The sequence below is a fragment of the Mugil cephalus genome, chromosome 18 (genome assembly GCF_022458985.1).
Source record: "Mugil cephalus isolate CIBA_MC_2020 chromosome 18, CIBA_Mcephalus_1.1, whole genome shotgun sequence".
NCBI classification, from domain to species: Eukaryota; Metazoa; Chordata; class Actinopteri; order Mugiliformes; family Mugilidae; genus Mugil; species Mugil cephalus.
In genome coordinates, this window is record NC_061787.1 from 10,530,174 (window position 1) to 10,546,993 (window position 16,820).

Genomic DNA, 16,820 nt, shown 5'->3' on the forward strand with positions numbered 1-16,820 from the left:
TCCTGGCCTGTCAATGTCCACTAATCCTTTCCCTTAGGAGGGCCATGGAAATAAATCTGATGGCTTTTTATCCCGCTTTCTGTCATCGCAGCGATTACTGTGTCCTGGCAGCAGTCTGTCTGGCATAAGGCTGCCCCAGCTTTCACCAGAGGCACATAAACACACTCAGGGATACACACATGCAAGATGAGCACGGCTTGAAGTCTGGGCTTCGCCTTTGCCTCTGTTTAAACGTAGGATTATCACAAACCTCTTATATGTGATGCGCTGTGGGATGTGAGAAAACTAAAGAGATGTGAGGTGACTGAAAAAGCCTTTGAGTGGGAAGAAGAAAGTCAAGTGTTGGAAAGGACTTTATAACAACAAACCAGTGGTCAGTTAGTGCTAACTAAAGGTGGCTCCGCAAACTCCTTATTTTTATATATTTTTTTTCCTTTTGTTTGATATTAACATCAGAGCAGTAGATCGATCTAAATCAACCTCCATCCAGGTTTCTTCTCGCCAGGCATCTGAATTTTTTTTCCTGGATACACTGTGATAATGATTATCACAGTTTACCGTTAGGTTTTTAATTAAGTCGTCTTCGCGGTGATTAAATCTCAGGAAGTGCTTTCGGTAACAAAGAAAAAAGAAAATGTAGCTAATGAACTGCTACAAATGAGTCCCACCTATGAATAAAGAGTGTGTTTCCTATGTATCCTATTTTTGTCAGGATGTAAAGATATTGCCTTTATTTCATTAGCACGCACCGATGCACCAACTTGACACACTAACGTACAGCAGCTTAGCTTAGTATGGTCGCCATGACATTGTTTCAGCACGTACAGTGTTGTGAAAAAGCCACTTTCCTCATTTCTTATGTTTTTCTATGTTTGTCACACAGTGTTTCAGATCATCAAACAAATTTAAATGTAAGACGAAAGCAAAACAGTTTAAACACAAAATTCAGTTTTTAAATGAAGGTTTTCCACCCCTTGTTAAAACATAACTGTGGTTTGTCGCACCTGAGTTCAATGTCTCCAGCTACACCCAGGCCTGATTACTGCCACACCTGTTCTCAATCAAGGAATCACTTCAGTAGGACCTGCCTGACAAAGTGAAGATTCTCAAAAGCTAGACGTCATGGAGAGATCCAAAGAAATTCAGAAACAAATGAGAAAGAAAGTAGTTGAGATCTATCAGTCTGGAAAGGGTTCTAAAGCTTTGGGACTCCAGTGAACCACAGTGAGAGCCATTATCCACAAATCATAAAAACATGGATCAGTGGTGAACATTCTCAGTATTCACTTTAATACCCCACAGAGGGAATTAATGTGTTGTTTTTAAAAAAAAAAAAAAATAAAAAAATGTAAACTAAAGATACATTGATTGGATATTCCGTTTTAATTTAGTGAGTTTGTAGTCCTACTTTAAAGCAAGGCTAGCTGGTTCCCCAACTTCTAAACTTAATGCTAACATATGCTAACTTGCACGAAGAGCCTCCTGACTGTAGCTTACCATTGTTTTTCTTTGCATTCCTGCTGTCATATCATCTAGGTGATGGTGATGGGTTGCTGTTAAACATGCTATGCTAAGAACAAAATCTTAGCTTAGACTTTACATTAGCACTACATTTAAATGGGTTTGGGTATTTTTGTGGTCGAGGGTTGCTCTTCATATTTGTATGATATTGACATCTCCAACAGTCTCATCTTTTTTAATTAAACAACTATTAGCTTGCTAACCTGCACATACCATTGGCTTCAAATTGCTAACCGTTGCCTAGCCTTGTCACAATCTTGATGTGCGCTTGCACCACACACATTTCGTGTACATGACTTGTCGTAACCGCAAGATCACAAGCTCCTATTGAACACAGCTTGACTTCTTGTGGCAGGAAGCAGAATTACAGTATGTGACGGCACCAGCTGGTTAGCATGCTAACGTTTATTACTGCAATAGAATGCAGAATAATAGCTTTTGTTCTCATTCAATAGTTTCCTAAAATAGTTAAACTATTCCTACAATAACAACCCTACATGCGTAGTAGGTTTCAGATTAAAAAGAAAATTACACGCTCTAATTATGTGGCGGACATTTATTTATTTATTTAGCTTGCAGTGGAAATGAAGTGACTGTAATGTGTGCGCGTGTGACCCTTTAAAATTGCGCCCCGGTAGTCCCACTCACAGAAGCGAATAGGCTAATCCATATTTATTTTAAATGGGTGCCATCTGTTGGAGTGGGCTGGATGATGGAAATGCCCATTCATAGCGGTGGTGTGTATTCATGTGATTGCAGATCTCAGCTGGACAGAGCAGCGAGACGTTGATGTCTCTGCCGCACAGGCGTGTGTGTTTGCACTCCTGATCTCAGCTGGGTTGTGGATTGGGACAGTGATGGATATGTGTGTACGCACGCGTGTGTGCGCCCGCAATTTGTTGCCGGGGCTGAGTAACACCGCAGGGATGTGAGGTGGCACCGCCGTGATGGACTGTTCGCGCGTGTGTGTGTGTGTGTCTAAGCGCTAGGATACCTTATCTGAGCCCGGCTTTGGTGTTGCGCGAGCCGTGTGGAAGAGGGATTGGCTGTGTATATGACCTTATTCCTTATCTCCCTGAGTTTTGTAATTCCTCTGCTGATTTGTTGAAATGAGCAGGATCAGGAGTTCCTATGGTGTGTGTGTGTCTCTGTTTTTTTCTATTAAAACGAAGCATCTGAGTCCACTGGGCTTTTTTGTATGGGCTGTGTACTGTATGTGCCTCGGCATGGATGCAGAGTTGCTTTCTTCTGAACTCCCAGTGACTCGCTTGTCAGCTACAGTTTGTAAAGGTCTCTTTAACTGTGACCGACACAGACCCATAAAGCCCCGGAGTTGCGCACTGTTTGCATAAAAGATAGAAGAAATGCCACTCTGAAATAGGCCATACTGCACCGCCTTTTTACTCGCAGAAAAAAAAATAAATAAAAATCCTCTCTTTTCCAAAGAGCCCATGGGAAAAGTTAGATTTCTCAGAGTACAAAGGGTTTGTTTACCTCACTGCTGTAGTCTGTGTGTTGCAATTTGTTCTTTAAGAGTCTCTAATTTGCTCCCATCTAATGATGCTCTTTGATTATGGCAGTCCAAGGTGCTGAGGTTAAGAAGATTAAACGCTGTGTTTCCTGTTTTTTTTTTTGTGTTTTTTTTCCTCAGCGAGGTGACAGTGCCCTCCGTTATAATCCTCAACACATCCAACGAGCAGTACTTCCTGCCCAGCGAGCCGACTGAGACCATGGAGCAGCTGGTCCAATTCATCAACAGTGTTTTGAACGGCTCTGCACAGGTCCAAATCTTCTCCTCTTCCCTCTCCGTTCTCCCTCTCCTGCTTCCTGTTTATGCATTCAGCTCAGTGTAGCCCCTTTCCTCCTCTTTCCTCTTGTGTTGCGCCATTGTAATCACACCAGCAGTCATCATTAATCAAGCACGTCGCCTCGCATTTTAAGCCCTCTCCAGGAAATATTTTTTTCGCCAGATGAGGTATTTTTGTAATCTCCTTCTCGCATGTTTAGATTGTATTTCTTTGTTCGTTTTTTAAAAAGATTACCTCCAATAATTCCGTCTGCTAACCCAAACCCCGGGATTGCTACATGGCTCCGTGTCGAAGTGTACACACCAATCTGGAAAAGAAATGCTTTTTTTGTTTTTTTTCTTCCCTGTACTACACTGAAGTCACCACATGTATGAAACCGTAAGCCAAACACCCAGAGCTCTGGGCTATTTTTTGCTTGGAAAAACAAACCACCTCCCACCGAATAAACAGCAACAGAAACTTCCAGGTTTCTGCAGTCCACTTGTAGCCGAATCCTGAACAATTTCAGCCTCTTCAGATCGAGCTGGTAACGTCTGGTATGAGGTGGCTGGTTTGTGCTTCACGTGCAAACAGTAATGTGCTCTTGAGGTGTGTGGAGATGATTTCTCTTTCTTCTATACCGATTTTTAACATTTTTTTTTTTAAAAGGATACACAAGAAGCTTTGTGTACAGAGGATTTTGGTTTTGCCTCGATTTGAGCATGACCCAGCCATAACAAGATATTGTGTGCAGGCCGTGGCATCGCTCTGCCAGGTTTTTATGAAATAGTTATGCTGTTATAGTTCATAGGAGTTTTCTCTTTCTCTGTTTCCTCCTTTACAGCTAAGGAAAAAAAAAAAAGTGTTTGTGAAGGCAAACTGCTTGCGTCGTCCTCGACCAATTTAGTCTGTATAACAGCTGCTTCCTCGGAGATCACCTCATTCCAGCCTTCAGCTCGGTCACTGCGGCGCCGATTAGTTAGAGCACACTAATTGGCCGTCCTGACAAATTAGCATCGGGACAGATCACTCATTGGCTACCCAGCTGTTTTGCTAATAAATGAGCCCAATGAACAAACTGGAACATTTGATAATTTTGTGCGTGGTAGTTTTTAGACGTTAATTAAAAAAACGTTTCAAATGTTCTGGATTCACTGGGAAAATGAGAGGCCACCTGATGCTGATGATTATTTCGCATGTATGTATGCACTGTCTGAGCAAGAGTTTGTTCACATGTTGATAATTGTTTTTGTTTATTAGTGATTTGAAACCCTGCATATAAGTTGAGAATATCAAAACTCATATAAATGTGACCGGGTAGCTCCCCTCTCTCCAATAAATTGTGTCTTCCTGCAGGCATACGGAGGTGATGGCATCATTCAGAGGATCAAACGCGTGGCCTTTGATGCCAAGTCCACCATTATGGTAAGTAGGTGACGGCTCATTCCGAGGCGCCGCACGTAGACAGTTGTAATGCTTCCCAAGCGCAGTGTCTAAAGAATTCATACAAAATGATATAAACAAATCCTACACAACATTTTCATTTGCCAAGTGCCAAAAAATCCTTTTTACAAATGGTTTATCTCAAAAAACACATTTCAGATGTATTTCATTTTAATTAATAGGGTTTGCCTGAGCAGCCCATGAAACTCAAAGCACAAAATTATTACAAATGAAGTTATTATTTGTGGCATTTAGTTTACAGTTTGTATTTACAAACATGTAGCAACCTGAGATTAATATATTACATATGTCAGATTTAAGATAAGAGAAGATGATACTTTGTTGATTCCATTAGTGAAATTCAAATGCTACAGCAGCACAAGTCAAGAATAAAATACAACAGTGACCAAAAAAAGCAATTAAATAGGACACAGAGAGCAGGCAGCCAACAGACATTAAATATAGCAAACGGAACAGTCAACAAAAAAATGCTGCACAAGAACAAAGTGACAACAGTTGTGGACGGATTTAACTTAAATATTGGCTACTTTTGTCTCTATTTTGTTCTCCACCAGTTCCTTGGAGGAAGAATCTGACTTTTCACTTGCTTTACTATGTTGTCATTGATTTATTTATTTTTTTGTGGACAGTCAAGAGCAGCACATGAAACTCTTTAGCACAACAATCAAGTAAAGTCCTTTGTGGTCGGAAAAAAATACTTTTTCGTTGTTTGCAGCAGCTAATGGCTAAGTTAACATCTGCTATTTGTTATCAAGAAGAGGAGGAGGCTAATGGTGCTTTCCATTTGTACTGGAAAGCACCATTTGTACTAATTTTCAACTGAACTGCCCCCCTAAGTCATAGTATACTCACTACCACTGAGTTGAGTTTTCAAGATGGCCACCCCTTGTGTAAACAGTAATTAGGAGCTCCTGTAATATTCCGTTTATTAGCACTTCTGATTAGTTTTTGTTGCATTAAATGTATTGTATAGACAGTATGTTTTGACATACATATGTTGAAATGCTGTTATAGTGTAATTTCAGTTTTTTATGTGTTATATGGGGACTACAAGTCCATGTCACGCTAACAACGGCTAAAAATGGGGAAAACCACAACAGTGTGAAACACTATAGTGGCAAACTGTGATTAATATTGTATTTTTTTTTTCTACAAGTAGAACTTTCCAATATTTTAATAAATTTTTGCCTCGTGTTCATCACTGTAAATAATTCTAGTAAAAAAAAACTCATGAGTTGGTTCAAGTTATCTGTTTGACTTACAATTTGTGTTACTTAAATAGCTTAAATTTAGTTTAACACCATTGTAATAATATTAGTTAATATCAAGAATTTTTTAAAACTTTAATTTCAGTCTGCACTCAAAAAAATGTAAATATTGAACGCACCAAATTTCTGCCAAGTTGGATTCAGACAAGGCAAACGCTTTCATGGATGTGGCCATCTGGTTTTCAGACTTGTGTAACTTAAACGCAGAAAACTCAGGTATGACGTCATTCCTAGTGGCGACTGCCACTGTCTGATGTAAATGGAACGCACCATAAGCTAATACCAGTGTTAGTGAGGGCACCAGAAAAGATGACAGTAGAACCAAAACAATAAGCTGAAAGACACTAAAACGTTCTCACTGACACATTTTATTTTGCCCGTTCAAATATTGTAGATAAGATTTTTTAACTTGGCTTCAAGCTCATTTCATTTTCTGCTCATTTTAATTTACTGTCGGAACATGCTACCCAGCTAAAACTCCCTTTGAAGTAAATGTCTCTCTTCTCCTCTACAATTAGAGCACACATTATTACGGTTCTACTGAACACCTAATAGGCAGTCTTATGGAGTAATGTTCTTGCTCATATGTGTCACCCCACGCTTCACCTTGACTGTGTTAGCCAAATCAGGGTTAATACCGAATATGTGCAACATGCTCCGAGTTCTCTAACAGTGTTAAACAAATGAGCTGCACTTTCCCTCTGGGAGAAAAACGACATTTAGAGGACAAGACTGGGTGTGCGACTGAGAATATGCAGTGCAGGCAGTATGGAGAAAAGGGGCGGGGGGGAGGCAACAAAGCGAGAGGAGGTCGAGGGAGTAGATGTTCAGAAGGCCGAACTTTCTTCTCCTCCCACTTCAAGTCTAAATAGTTGGCCCTTTTTGGGAGAACTTGTGTTTATTTTACCAAGGGTGTGATAGGAATGTAAATACAGCTGTGTTGTTATGCATATTTTTTAACATAACCAGGGGCGAAGCTGACAACTTACCCTAAAAAGTGTCCTTACAAAGATGCGGAGAGAACCTAAAGGAGCATTATAGATTTTATTTATGAAAACAGAGTAGGAGTAGAAGGTACTTTGGAAATTTAACATCAGAGCACGGAGAAAGGGTTTTTAGAAAGATTTTCATTGAGGGTTTAATTCAGATTAGGCGCGACAGGTTTTTAAATAGAATTAGTAGAAAAACAAACCCTGTTAGAGTTGGGTGAAGGTTTTATTTGGCCTGTAAGAATCTGTTTGGGAAGGTCCATCTGTAAGAGAAATTAAATTCTCCTCTCAGATTTCATTTAAACTTTTCCCCAAATTTAGCAGCAAGCATCATCGTGACTAGTTTTTTCCTCGCAGTGACATGATATGATATAAAGCAGATAGGCATCAGCTATCTACTTGTCCCCAGAGAGCCTATTTAAATGCGCGTCTGACAAGAGCATAAGGAAGCTACAGCATTAAGCCCAATGACTCATAGCCAACTGTGTTAGCATAGCATACCCATCTTTTCCTCCTCTAGCCGCGTAGAGCTCCAGCAATTACCATCTCTCTTCCAGTGGCAGTGACTGGAGGGAACATGAATATTTCCTTTCTTCTCAGCTCAGCGGCTGACAGAAGTGGTCACCAAATGCCTCCTTCTAGGTACATTCTCTCTGATGTATCTTACTACATTAAGGCCAAATGACCCATTTATCACCCAGATCATTTAAAGAAGCCCTCGCAGAGTCGTCTCTCAGTTGCTCAGTGCATTGTTGTGCCTGCAGGACATGAGGGACAGTGCATTTCGTGGAAGTCATGTGGAAAATATTTGAAAATTGTTTTATCGAAGCGAAGAGCATGCATGTGAAATGAGAGGTGTCTTAATTGTGGCCAGGGAGCAGCCTGCTGGAGGAACTTGTTGACTTTGTGGATTTACTTTTCTTTTAATCTGACTGATTTTCTCGGACAAATCCACCGACAGCCTGCTTTTAACAAAAATGTGCAGATCCTTCAGATGAAGCGTGTTACTTTGATCATTTAATGGGAGACACTACAGGCAAATATAAATCACCGTGTAATTTCCACAGCTAATTACTTCATAAAACCAGACTAAATCCATTTACCTCCATGTTTTAGGAATCAAATCTCGTATAGATTAAGCTATAAATCATAGGTTTTCAACAGGTGGTCTGCGACCCTTAGGGGTCCATGGAGGCATTTTTTATACTTTTTTTTTTTTTTTTTTATTTCCGACACGTTTAAATTTATTTAAATACACATTTACATGAAGCTGACATATTCTCTTATTTGTCTACTTTGTATATATTTTATTTTTTTCCTCTTTTATATTTTTAGATATTCTCAACGTTTGCACATTCTTGTTTACATTCTTTTTGTTTAGCTGCTGCACCGTAGGCCTTCGAGCATGGTAATTTCAATCCTGTATTGTGTTGCACATGTCAGAGTTGACAATAAAGTTGACTTGACCTTAGCAAAGGGATAAGGAATAACTTAATACTGAATGCAAAATGGTAATAAAATAGCACCAGGCCGAGTTTAATATAGAACACATATAGTTGGTAGGGGGTCCCTACTTAATCTCTCCATCAGTTTAAGGGTCCTTGGCCTAAAAAATGTTGACCCCTGCTGTAAATGATTTATGAACAAAATCCAGATATACAATGCTTCAAAATATATAAATATATACAGTAGATAGGAATAAAAACTGGAAAGTTTTTATTTGTAAGTGTAGCTGATGTGGAGATTAGTTTTATGAGGAACAAACCACGTTTTCAGGAAATCCTCTTTAAAGATAAACTCCCTATATTCTTGTCGTCTATCCTCAATTTACAGGAAAAACGACCATCATTAGACTTAGAAATGAGGTGTTATCTTCTGAAATATTTTCTATTTGCACAACAGAAATCTAAATATTGGGCGAAGCCAAGAAACTGTTTGACCTGGCGTTCATGTGGATGTTGCTTAGACATGGAACTTAAACCAGACCAGGAAGCTTCACCACATAGCAATGACACTCCACAGTGGCAGCAGCCATCCCCAACAAGATTCAGAATGACATAGGAACACACAAAAATGTTTTAGGAACAAATAAAAAAAAAAAAACATGAAAAACTGCACAACAAACAGATCAAGTATCTGTGGGATACAGTGGAATAAGCCTGGTCTACAGTGGCCCCTACCACTTAACCCATAGGACCCAAAGACCCCCCACTAACTTACTTCATCCTGTTGCCAGACACCAAAGGACACCCTCAGAAGACGCTTGTCCATTCTCTGATTAGTCTATATTGGAGGAGGGTGGTCATAATGTTATGTCTGATCAGTGTATATATATTTTTGATAACATTTAAGATAAAAACTCTTCTCTCATAGATATCGCCATTAAACGTCCCTACTTAATTACATTACATTTCCAGTACAGGCAATATCAGTTATAGTAATTGCTCGACGTCTCAAATTTACCCAGTGCATTAAAAATATTTTCTTCTGTTGTGTTCAACATTCTTTAGCAAGAATATGTATTATATATATATTTTCATGTTTCTTTAATACGCCCTATCTTTTAGTGGTGTAACACATAGAACATGTCCATTAATTATGTCATATAACTTTAGATATTTTCTCTCTCAGCTGCTTTTTGTTCTTTCCCGTTTTGCCTTTTGTCTGTAGTCTGTAGTCAGCTTGTGCCCTGTGGTTACCTGTTACGCCCTGCTTTGTGTAGGTCTACAGAGACATTTACATGCATCCACAGAGAAGCTTAATTGTTGCTTTAGTGTGTGTGGTCTTGGGAGCCCAAAATAGGCAGGGAAGACACTGTGTGGGTGTAGACAGTATCTTCAGACAGACTAGTGCCTAAAGGTGGATGCTTGCTTGTGTTTGAAGTTGGGTTCAAACCGTACAAGAGACCTCAAGGGATTGTACATAAAAGTCATATGGACGTAAAACAAAACAAACAGCAAGTGCGGTCGTATAACGTAACACGGACGGCCTAAAATTACATGACGGATCTGTAATTAATACTAAAATATTAAATGTGATCTGCTTTCTAAACACGCTCGCAGACCTCGACGGCGTGATGCAAATGGACGAATAAATGAATAAATAAAGACGTGCTATCTCTGCTAAAAACATAAAAGCCTCTGTGATTTTTCAACAGATATTTTTAACAGATCTGCCCTCTGACTTTAAATTCACCCAGCAGCTTTTTACTCTTTACAGCTGCAAACTGTGGCTGTTGACAGATGTCGTGCTTTTATTAAACAACGCCAAAGCGGCTCCACTGCGCTGAACTGGAACGAAAGAAGTGGAGATGAATTATTTGTTGTTTTTACGTTGAATAATGAAATAAGGCCATGGCTGGATTGACCCATCAAGGGACCTCAGGACAGAACAGAACTGTGAAACCCAGTTGACCTCCTTTTCCTCTCTTACAATATGTATGCATCCATGTAACTCAAGTACAGTGTTTATGTCAAACCACACAAGGCATTTAGCTATGTTTGAAGTTAAGGATGTCAGTTATTTTCTTGATAGTTTTAACTTAAACATAGCTAAATTCTAACGCACTAAAATATGTTGGATTTTTTTGTTAATATGTATTTAAATACATTTTAATTTGTGGGGGAAATTTAAAGATATATATAAAAAATGTCTAATCAACCAAAGATTTTGCGAGCCCTGTGCAGTACCTCGGGGTCTGTGGACCCCCTGTTGAAGACGTGTTGTGGATGTGGATGTTTTGTCTGGTAGTTAATGACTCTGCCCTTTCATAAAAGTTACAGTAATAGGTGAGTTATTTTTGCCTCCCATAGTGCTAATAGCTAGATCAGTTTCATCCAGTCAGTTCCTGTTTCAGTGTTGCTGTTATTCTCAAGTAGCTAGCTCGAAAATTATATCTTCGTTTCAAGTTGTAATCACACTACCAAGTGGTATTTGGTTGTCTGAGCACCCAAGAACTCCTGGGTGGAGTGACGTTGAGGGGTGGTAGTGAGTGTTGGAGTGACTACAGGACGCTGGAACTTGCTTCTTGAGGTGTTGTGGGCCTAACTTAGCGAAACATCGGTTAAGGGAGGTGCCCACATGAAAACCCCAATGATGTGCCGCATACTGCCTACTGCTGTTGGCTAGGCTAGTTAGCTGGTGTCTTCTTGTTGGTTGCTAGCTGACTCCGAGCCTGCTATATTGTTAGTTTTCAGTTGGGTTTCAGTTGGACTGGGCTTCTAAATGTGCCTCTAATTTGCCTCTAATCTTGGCACAAGGGATTGTAACATCTTATCCTATGTAATAATGAATGGATAGTCTCTGTTTTGTCTATCAGTGTTGAATTTTGTTCACCATTACAAACCATCTTGTCCAGGTAAGGGTTAGTAAATGACTGGTAATGGTCATTTAGCAAACTCTTAAGCTCAGTAGCTCTAAAAAGGACCTCTATCTGGAAACCATGGCTCTCTTATTTTACAGCTGAAGTTTAACCAAAGTGAACAACGTTGAACTTCACCGTTCACATCACACTTTCCTCCTCGACTGTGATTGCTGCAATTCCCAAGGAGTGAAGAGATTTAGCCATAATAACTTGCTGATTGATCCCGAAAATGGGTCGACAGCTTTTTTTTTTTTTTTTAAATTACTGGAAACGGCCACCCATTGGCATGATTTCAGGCCTATCTCTGAGTCAATGAACCCAGTTGGTAGAATTGATGGCAATAATTGTGGAACACCATGAAAAAAGGGTAAACTGTGCAGGTATTAATACTGTATTTTGGCAAACGTAGCCACTGTGAGACAGAGTGTGGACAAGCAAAGAGAAGCTGAAATAAGAATCATTTTTTTTGTGATTTCCATGCATCCACGGGGGTCTATCAACAAACATATTTGTGGTTAATTTGATTGTCACTAACAGTCCACATTGAAACCTTGGCATCTGCCTTCTTTTCCTGGATAGTAATTCAGATTTAAATAAGGGTATTGGAGACATTAGGGAGGGGATTTTGATTGGATGCTGATGTTTGCAGATGATAGGTGACTTTTACATATGTGCGCACTTACATCGGCTGTTACATAGTGTCTGATCCTGTTTTTTTCCATATTTTCTAAACTCCTCCATACCTTGCCTCCCCCCTCCTCCACAATTCCCTTTCATCTTCCCTTTCCTACATCAGTCTGTGTTTCGCAGCTCACCACTGCTGGGCTGCTTCCTGTTCGGCCTACCGCTGGGTGTAATTAGCCTGATGTGCTATGGCATCTGCACAGCTGAGACGGATGACGGTTCGGATGACATGGATGCGCTCAAGAGGGAGGGCCTGACTGACGAAGAGGAGGACGAGGAAGAGGAGGAGGAGGAGAGGCAACAGGCCGCTGAGCTGGAGGGCCCCGAAGAGGGAGAAGACGAGGAAGGGGATGTTGGGGAGAAGGATCCTGAAGAGAAGAAAACCGATTAACGCAGGGGTACCCGCAGGATAGAGGATGATAGGCCTAGTCAAATGCAGTGACATGAAACTCAAAGACATATCAATGTATTGCTCTTCTGCTTCTTTGTTTTTCGTCTCACTTCCCCTCAGAGCCCCTCTAGCACAGACTGTTCTCCCATCTTCGAGTTCTGTGTTTCAGAGTGTGAGGTCGGCTGCTAGGCAAAGCATCTGAATTACATTAAAACTAACAGCCTTTTTAATGATGCGGTGTAAACGCAATGCTCGTGAGAGGATGTGAACCAAACATACCACCTTATTTATTCTGAACCAGTGGTTTATTCCATTTGATGTGTGACACTTTTTGAAACCACTTAAATGCCCCAATTGTATCATTTCTCGTCATTTCCCAAATTATCCTATTTTCCCTTTTTGTTTCTAATTTACCATAATATCCTGGAATTGCCCTTCAGAATTAGTAGAACATAAAAGCACTGAGATATTTTGTTAGAATCTGCCCAAACCCCCAAGTGTAGGCTTGCATATAGTTATTGATGTGTGTAGATCGCAAAGGAAGTGCCCAAGAAGGAAAATCCGCCATAAATGACATGTGCTTTTTCTATTGTATGTTATTGCCTAAGATATTCCTTCTTTTTCTTCTCCTAGAGGTGCAAAGTGCTGAGACAGTCGTGCATTTCAATTTATTTCTCTGTCAGCCACCTATTTGTGTCCATTTATGTTGAAAGATGATAAAAAGAGCCAGGATGGCAATTTGTATCACTCTGTGATACTGACAAGAAAAAAAAAAAATGGCAGCTGGACATTTTCTTTTAACCCATTTCCACCCAACATGGCCAACCTGCTAAAACATCCTTGTATAGACGGGTTGTACCTGCCTAGCAAAAGCCATAACATGCATCAGTGACTCCTGTGGCTCTTAACAACTCGTATTCCTCAGATAGACAGGCTCTGTCTGTTTTCATATTTCAATCTGTCCTCCATCACTGGCTCCTATATTGAATTCACATGGCAGTTTGAAGTTTGCATCCCAATGCAGTGAGACGTACACTGAGCATATCATATAGAATATTAGTTGTGCCTCCCCTCCTTTTTTTCTTTTTTTTTTTTCTGTAATTGTAACCCACCGTAGAATTTTTTTTCCCTATTTTCTAGCCCTACGACTGAAGTGTATGTAGTAGCTAAAATCGTGTTGGGGTAATGGCGCCTTCTTTAACTCAAAGACACATTTCACAAAAAGAGCAATTGTTCCTAAAACCCGCTACGCCCAGTGTAATGCAATTTTTATGAAAAATTCAAAGTGCAGTGCGCCTTTTTGGATCAGGGGTCCGGTGAGGGAAGTCAAAGCACCTGAAAACATGTTTCACAAACGTGAGTGTGTGCGTTACCGAGTGGTACGTGGAAAGACTTGACCTGATTTTTGGTATAGACTCATCTGCTTCCATGTTGGACATTCTGGCCCATACGCTTTCTTTTCTTCTCCGTTTTCAAGGCTGCATCTGTTCAAAGGTAATAAAAAAGTAAGAAATCTGCCAGTGATCAAAATAAACTACAGGGATTTCGTAGTGCTGTTGTTGCTCCGCGACTTTGGCACGACTTAACGTAAGCACACCTGTTCTTGACACTCACAGAGGTTTTCTGTGTTACTACTGTGAAACTGCACTAAAATGGAAACCATGCCCTAGCCTTGCCTTCTGGTCTTTGTAGTTGCCTACCATTCTCTGCCAAACTTCCTCCTCGGGTTTGAATTGAGATTGTCACACTTTATTACTGGTTTGAAAGATTAAAATAAAGATTGTCCTCTTTTTTTTTTCTTGTTGACTCGTGTCTTTCCCCTCCCCCGCATATAATGTACAAATCTTCTGTCTGTTTTTTTCCCCCAAATAAATTGCCTGTCTTCCATTTAGACATCTATTTTCCATAAAGCTTTAATTATCTTCCATATAAATCCCCTCACCACCACCACCACCACCACCAGTGTAATTCTAGGTAGAGTTGTCTACTCAATTATGACAGATATAATCAAATTTTAGGAGATCCAGGTTTAACCACGGATGATTGCATTACTGGATGTGAAACTCATTTATTCCTTCTCTTTAGGGAACGCCGCCGTTCACCAGTCAAACTCCAAGACGTGACTCTCCATAATGAAAAGGCGCAATGTCACGCAGGCGTACCCTCTGAAGCCTATGCGCCGTTTGCAAGATGGAATGAAAAAGAAATGTTGCTTTTGGAAAGTTTGATAAGTTCTTCTCAGGTTTCTCTGATAAAGGAGGAGGATGTTTACTTTCCCCGGAATGCATGTCATTCTGAGGATAAATTGCCAGAAAGGGGGAGATAATATATTACAACATCACAATCTGTATCATTGAGTGGTGCTGATGCAAAAAGTAATTCATCGGTCAATTACCCCGCTGTATATTCTGAGAATGAGTCTCATCGTGTGGCAAATGAAGGAGGCCTGCTGTCTCTTTTCTTTTGACGTCCCAGCAATCTCGCGCGCTAGACAAGGACAATTACACTCCGCCGCTCTTTGTGACGTCTGTCTTCTCTTGAAATGGCAAATTAAGGCGCGATGGTAATCTTCTCATTTCTGACTCGCACGGGAGGTGTTTAATGGTTTAGGTTAGCATGTGGGGTCAAGGTAAAGAGATAGATGGTTATTTCAGTTAATGCTTCGAGCCTGCATTTCAAGGGTATTCCGGGCTCGGTCCGTCACTCAACAAGATGAGAAATGGCTGATTAGCTTGGCTCACCATGGAAACCAGCCCACACTTGCTCTCTGCAAGTCTTTGCAGATTCTGTTAGAAACGCAGTTGTTTTTTGGATTATAGCTGATGGATGACTGCAGCAGTCCAAGTCCATCTGTTTGCTGCCACTTAAAAATAAAAAATAACCCGACTGCCTAATTACACACAGCCCGTTTGAGATATCGCCTCCCCTTCAGTAAATAGCTCTTTTGTTTTTATTTCTATCATCAGCTGTTAGATCACTTCCCCTAGACCTGTCTGCCTTTTTTTTATATATATATATACACACACATATTTTTGCTGTGACTTTACCTCAGCAGTTCAACTGGGCTTAATAGCCGCTTGTCAGCTTGTCAGTCGATAGTGCTTGTTGCTGTTGTTCTCTTTGGAGCGGCCTGACATTTTGGAAATCTTTTCTTCTGAGCTTTGTGAAAATGACTGTGCAAAGATGGTTGCTGCCCATAAAGGCTGGTGCTGCTTCTCTTGCCTCTAAAAATGATCAAACAGACAAACTCCTGCAAGGGACAGTAACTGCGAGTGGAAACGGAGATAAGAGCAACACATCGGAGTCGCCAAAACGCCCTGTTCCTGAGAGACAAAAATGGTAGTGCGTTACTTACCGAACAGTCCCTATCTTGATTTTAGTGGGACTAACAGAAAACACAAGAACTAGGCGAGTTTTAAGCAAATGTTCACATGATTTGTGTTTTGTTGCAGTGTCTTGTAAACCAGCTTTATTTCATTATCGGTCTTACTGATCTGGGCTTTTTGTCACTTTTCTAAAAACTTAGTTCCCACCTTTAAGCTTCATGACGTAGACAGTGCCTCTTTATTTTCCACTATTTGACAATGACACATTTAGAAATACTTGGTAATGGCTAAACCAGTTGAAACACTGTAAAGCTTGTTTTAACCTTTTGCTCACAGACTGTAAAAAAAAAAAAAAAAAAAAGGAAGCAACGGCAGCTCCTCAAAAGTGACGTCAAAGCAAGTAGAGCTCCCTCTGGTGTCTGGCTGCAGTATAGAGGGTATGCGTTGACGTCACTGCTGCCTTTGGCCACGCCCCCCTGAGATTATCAAATCAAATTAAGGAAAATTGGACTGGACAATGATCTATATGAACTAATATGTATTTGTAAAAGTGGATTAGCCTCAGTTTCCATTAGTTTAAGTTAGTTTTAGGTCATTTCAGTCATGATAAATGTAGCTAAATAAAAGATGCTAAGAGCTTTACTGCAACTCAGTGGCCGTAACATCACGTACATACCCTCTATACAGTGGGGGAAATAAGTATTTGATCCCCTGCTGAATTTGTAAGTTTGCCCACTTCCATAGAAATGATCAGATCAGTTTTTATGGTTGTTTACTGGTTATGGGTATAGACAGAATATCAATCGAAAATGCATAAAAAACACACAATCTAAAAGTTATAAATTGTTATGTATTTTATTAAGGGAAATAAGTATTTGATCCCCAAGCACAACACAAGTCAGTACTTTGTAGAGAAACCTTTGTTGGCAAGCACAGCGATGAGACGTTTCTTGTAGTTGGTCACCAGGTTTGCACACAGCGCAGGAGGGATTTGGCCCATTCATCTTTACAGACAGTCTCTAAATCC

The 16,820-nt window shown here is 40.2% G+C and overlaps 1 protein-coding gene across 1 annotated transcript in view; it reads left to right on the forward strand.

Annotated features, from left to right (window-relative positions):
• The window catches only part of LOC124995692 (protein disulfide-isomerase TMX3-like), a 39,598-nt gene extending 25,333 nt beyond the window's left edge, over positions 1–14,265 (forward strand). The window contains exons 14-16 of the mRNA XM_047568286.1: positions 3,173–3,302; positions 4,665–4,733; positions 12,189–14,265. Of these exons, the coding sequence (XP_047424242.1) occupies positions 3,173–3,302; positions 4,665–4,733; positions 12,189–12,467 (478 nt within the window). The 3' untranslated portion in view covers positions 12,468–14,265. The remainder of the gene's footprint in view (positions 1–3,172; positions 3,303–4,664; positions 4,734–12,188) is intronic.
• The last annotated feature ends 2,555 nt before the right edge of the window (positions 14,266–16,820 follow it).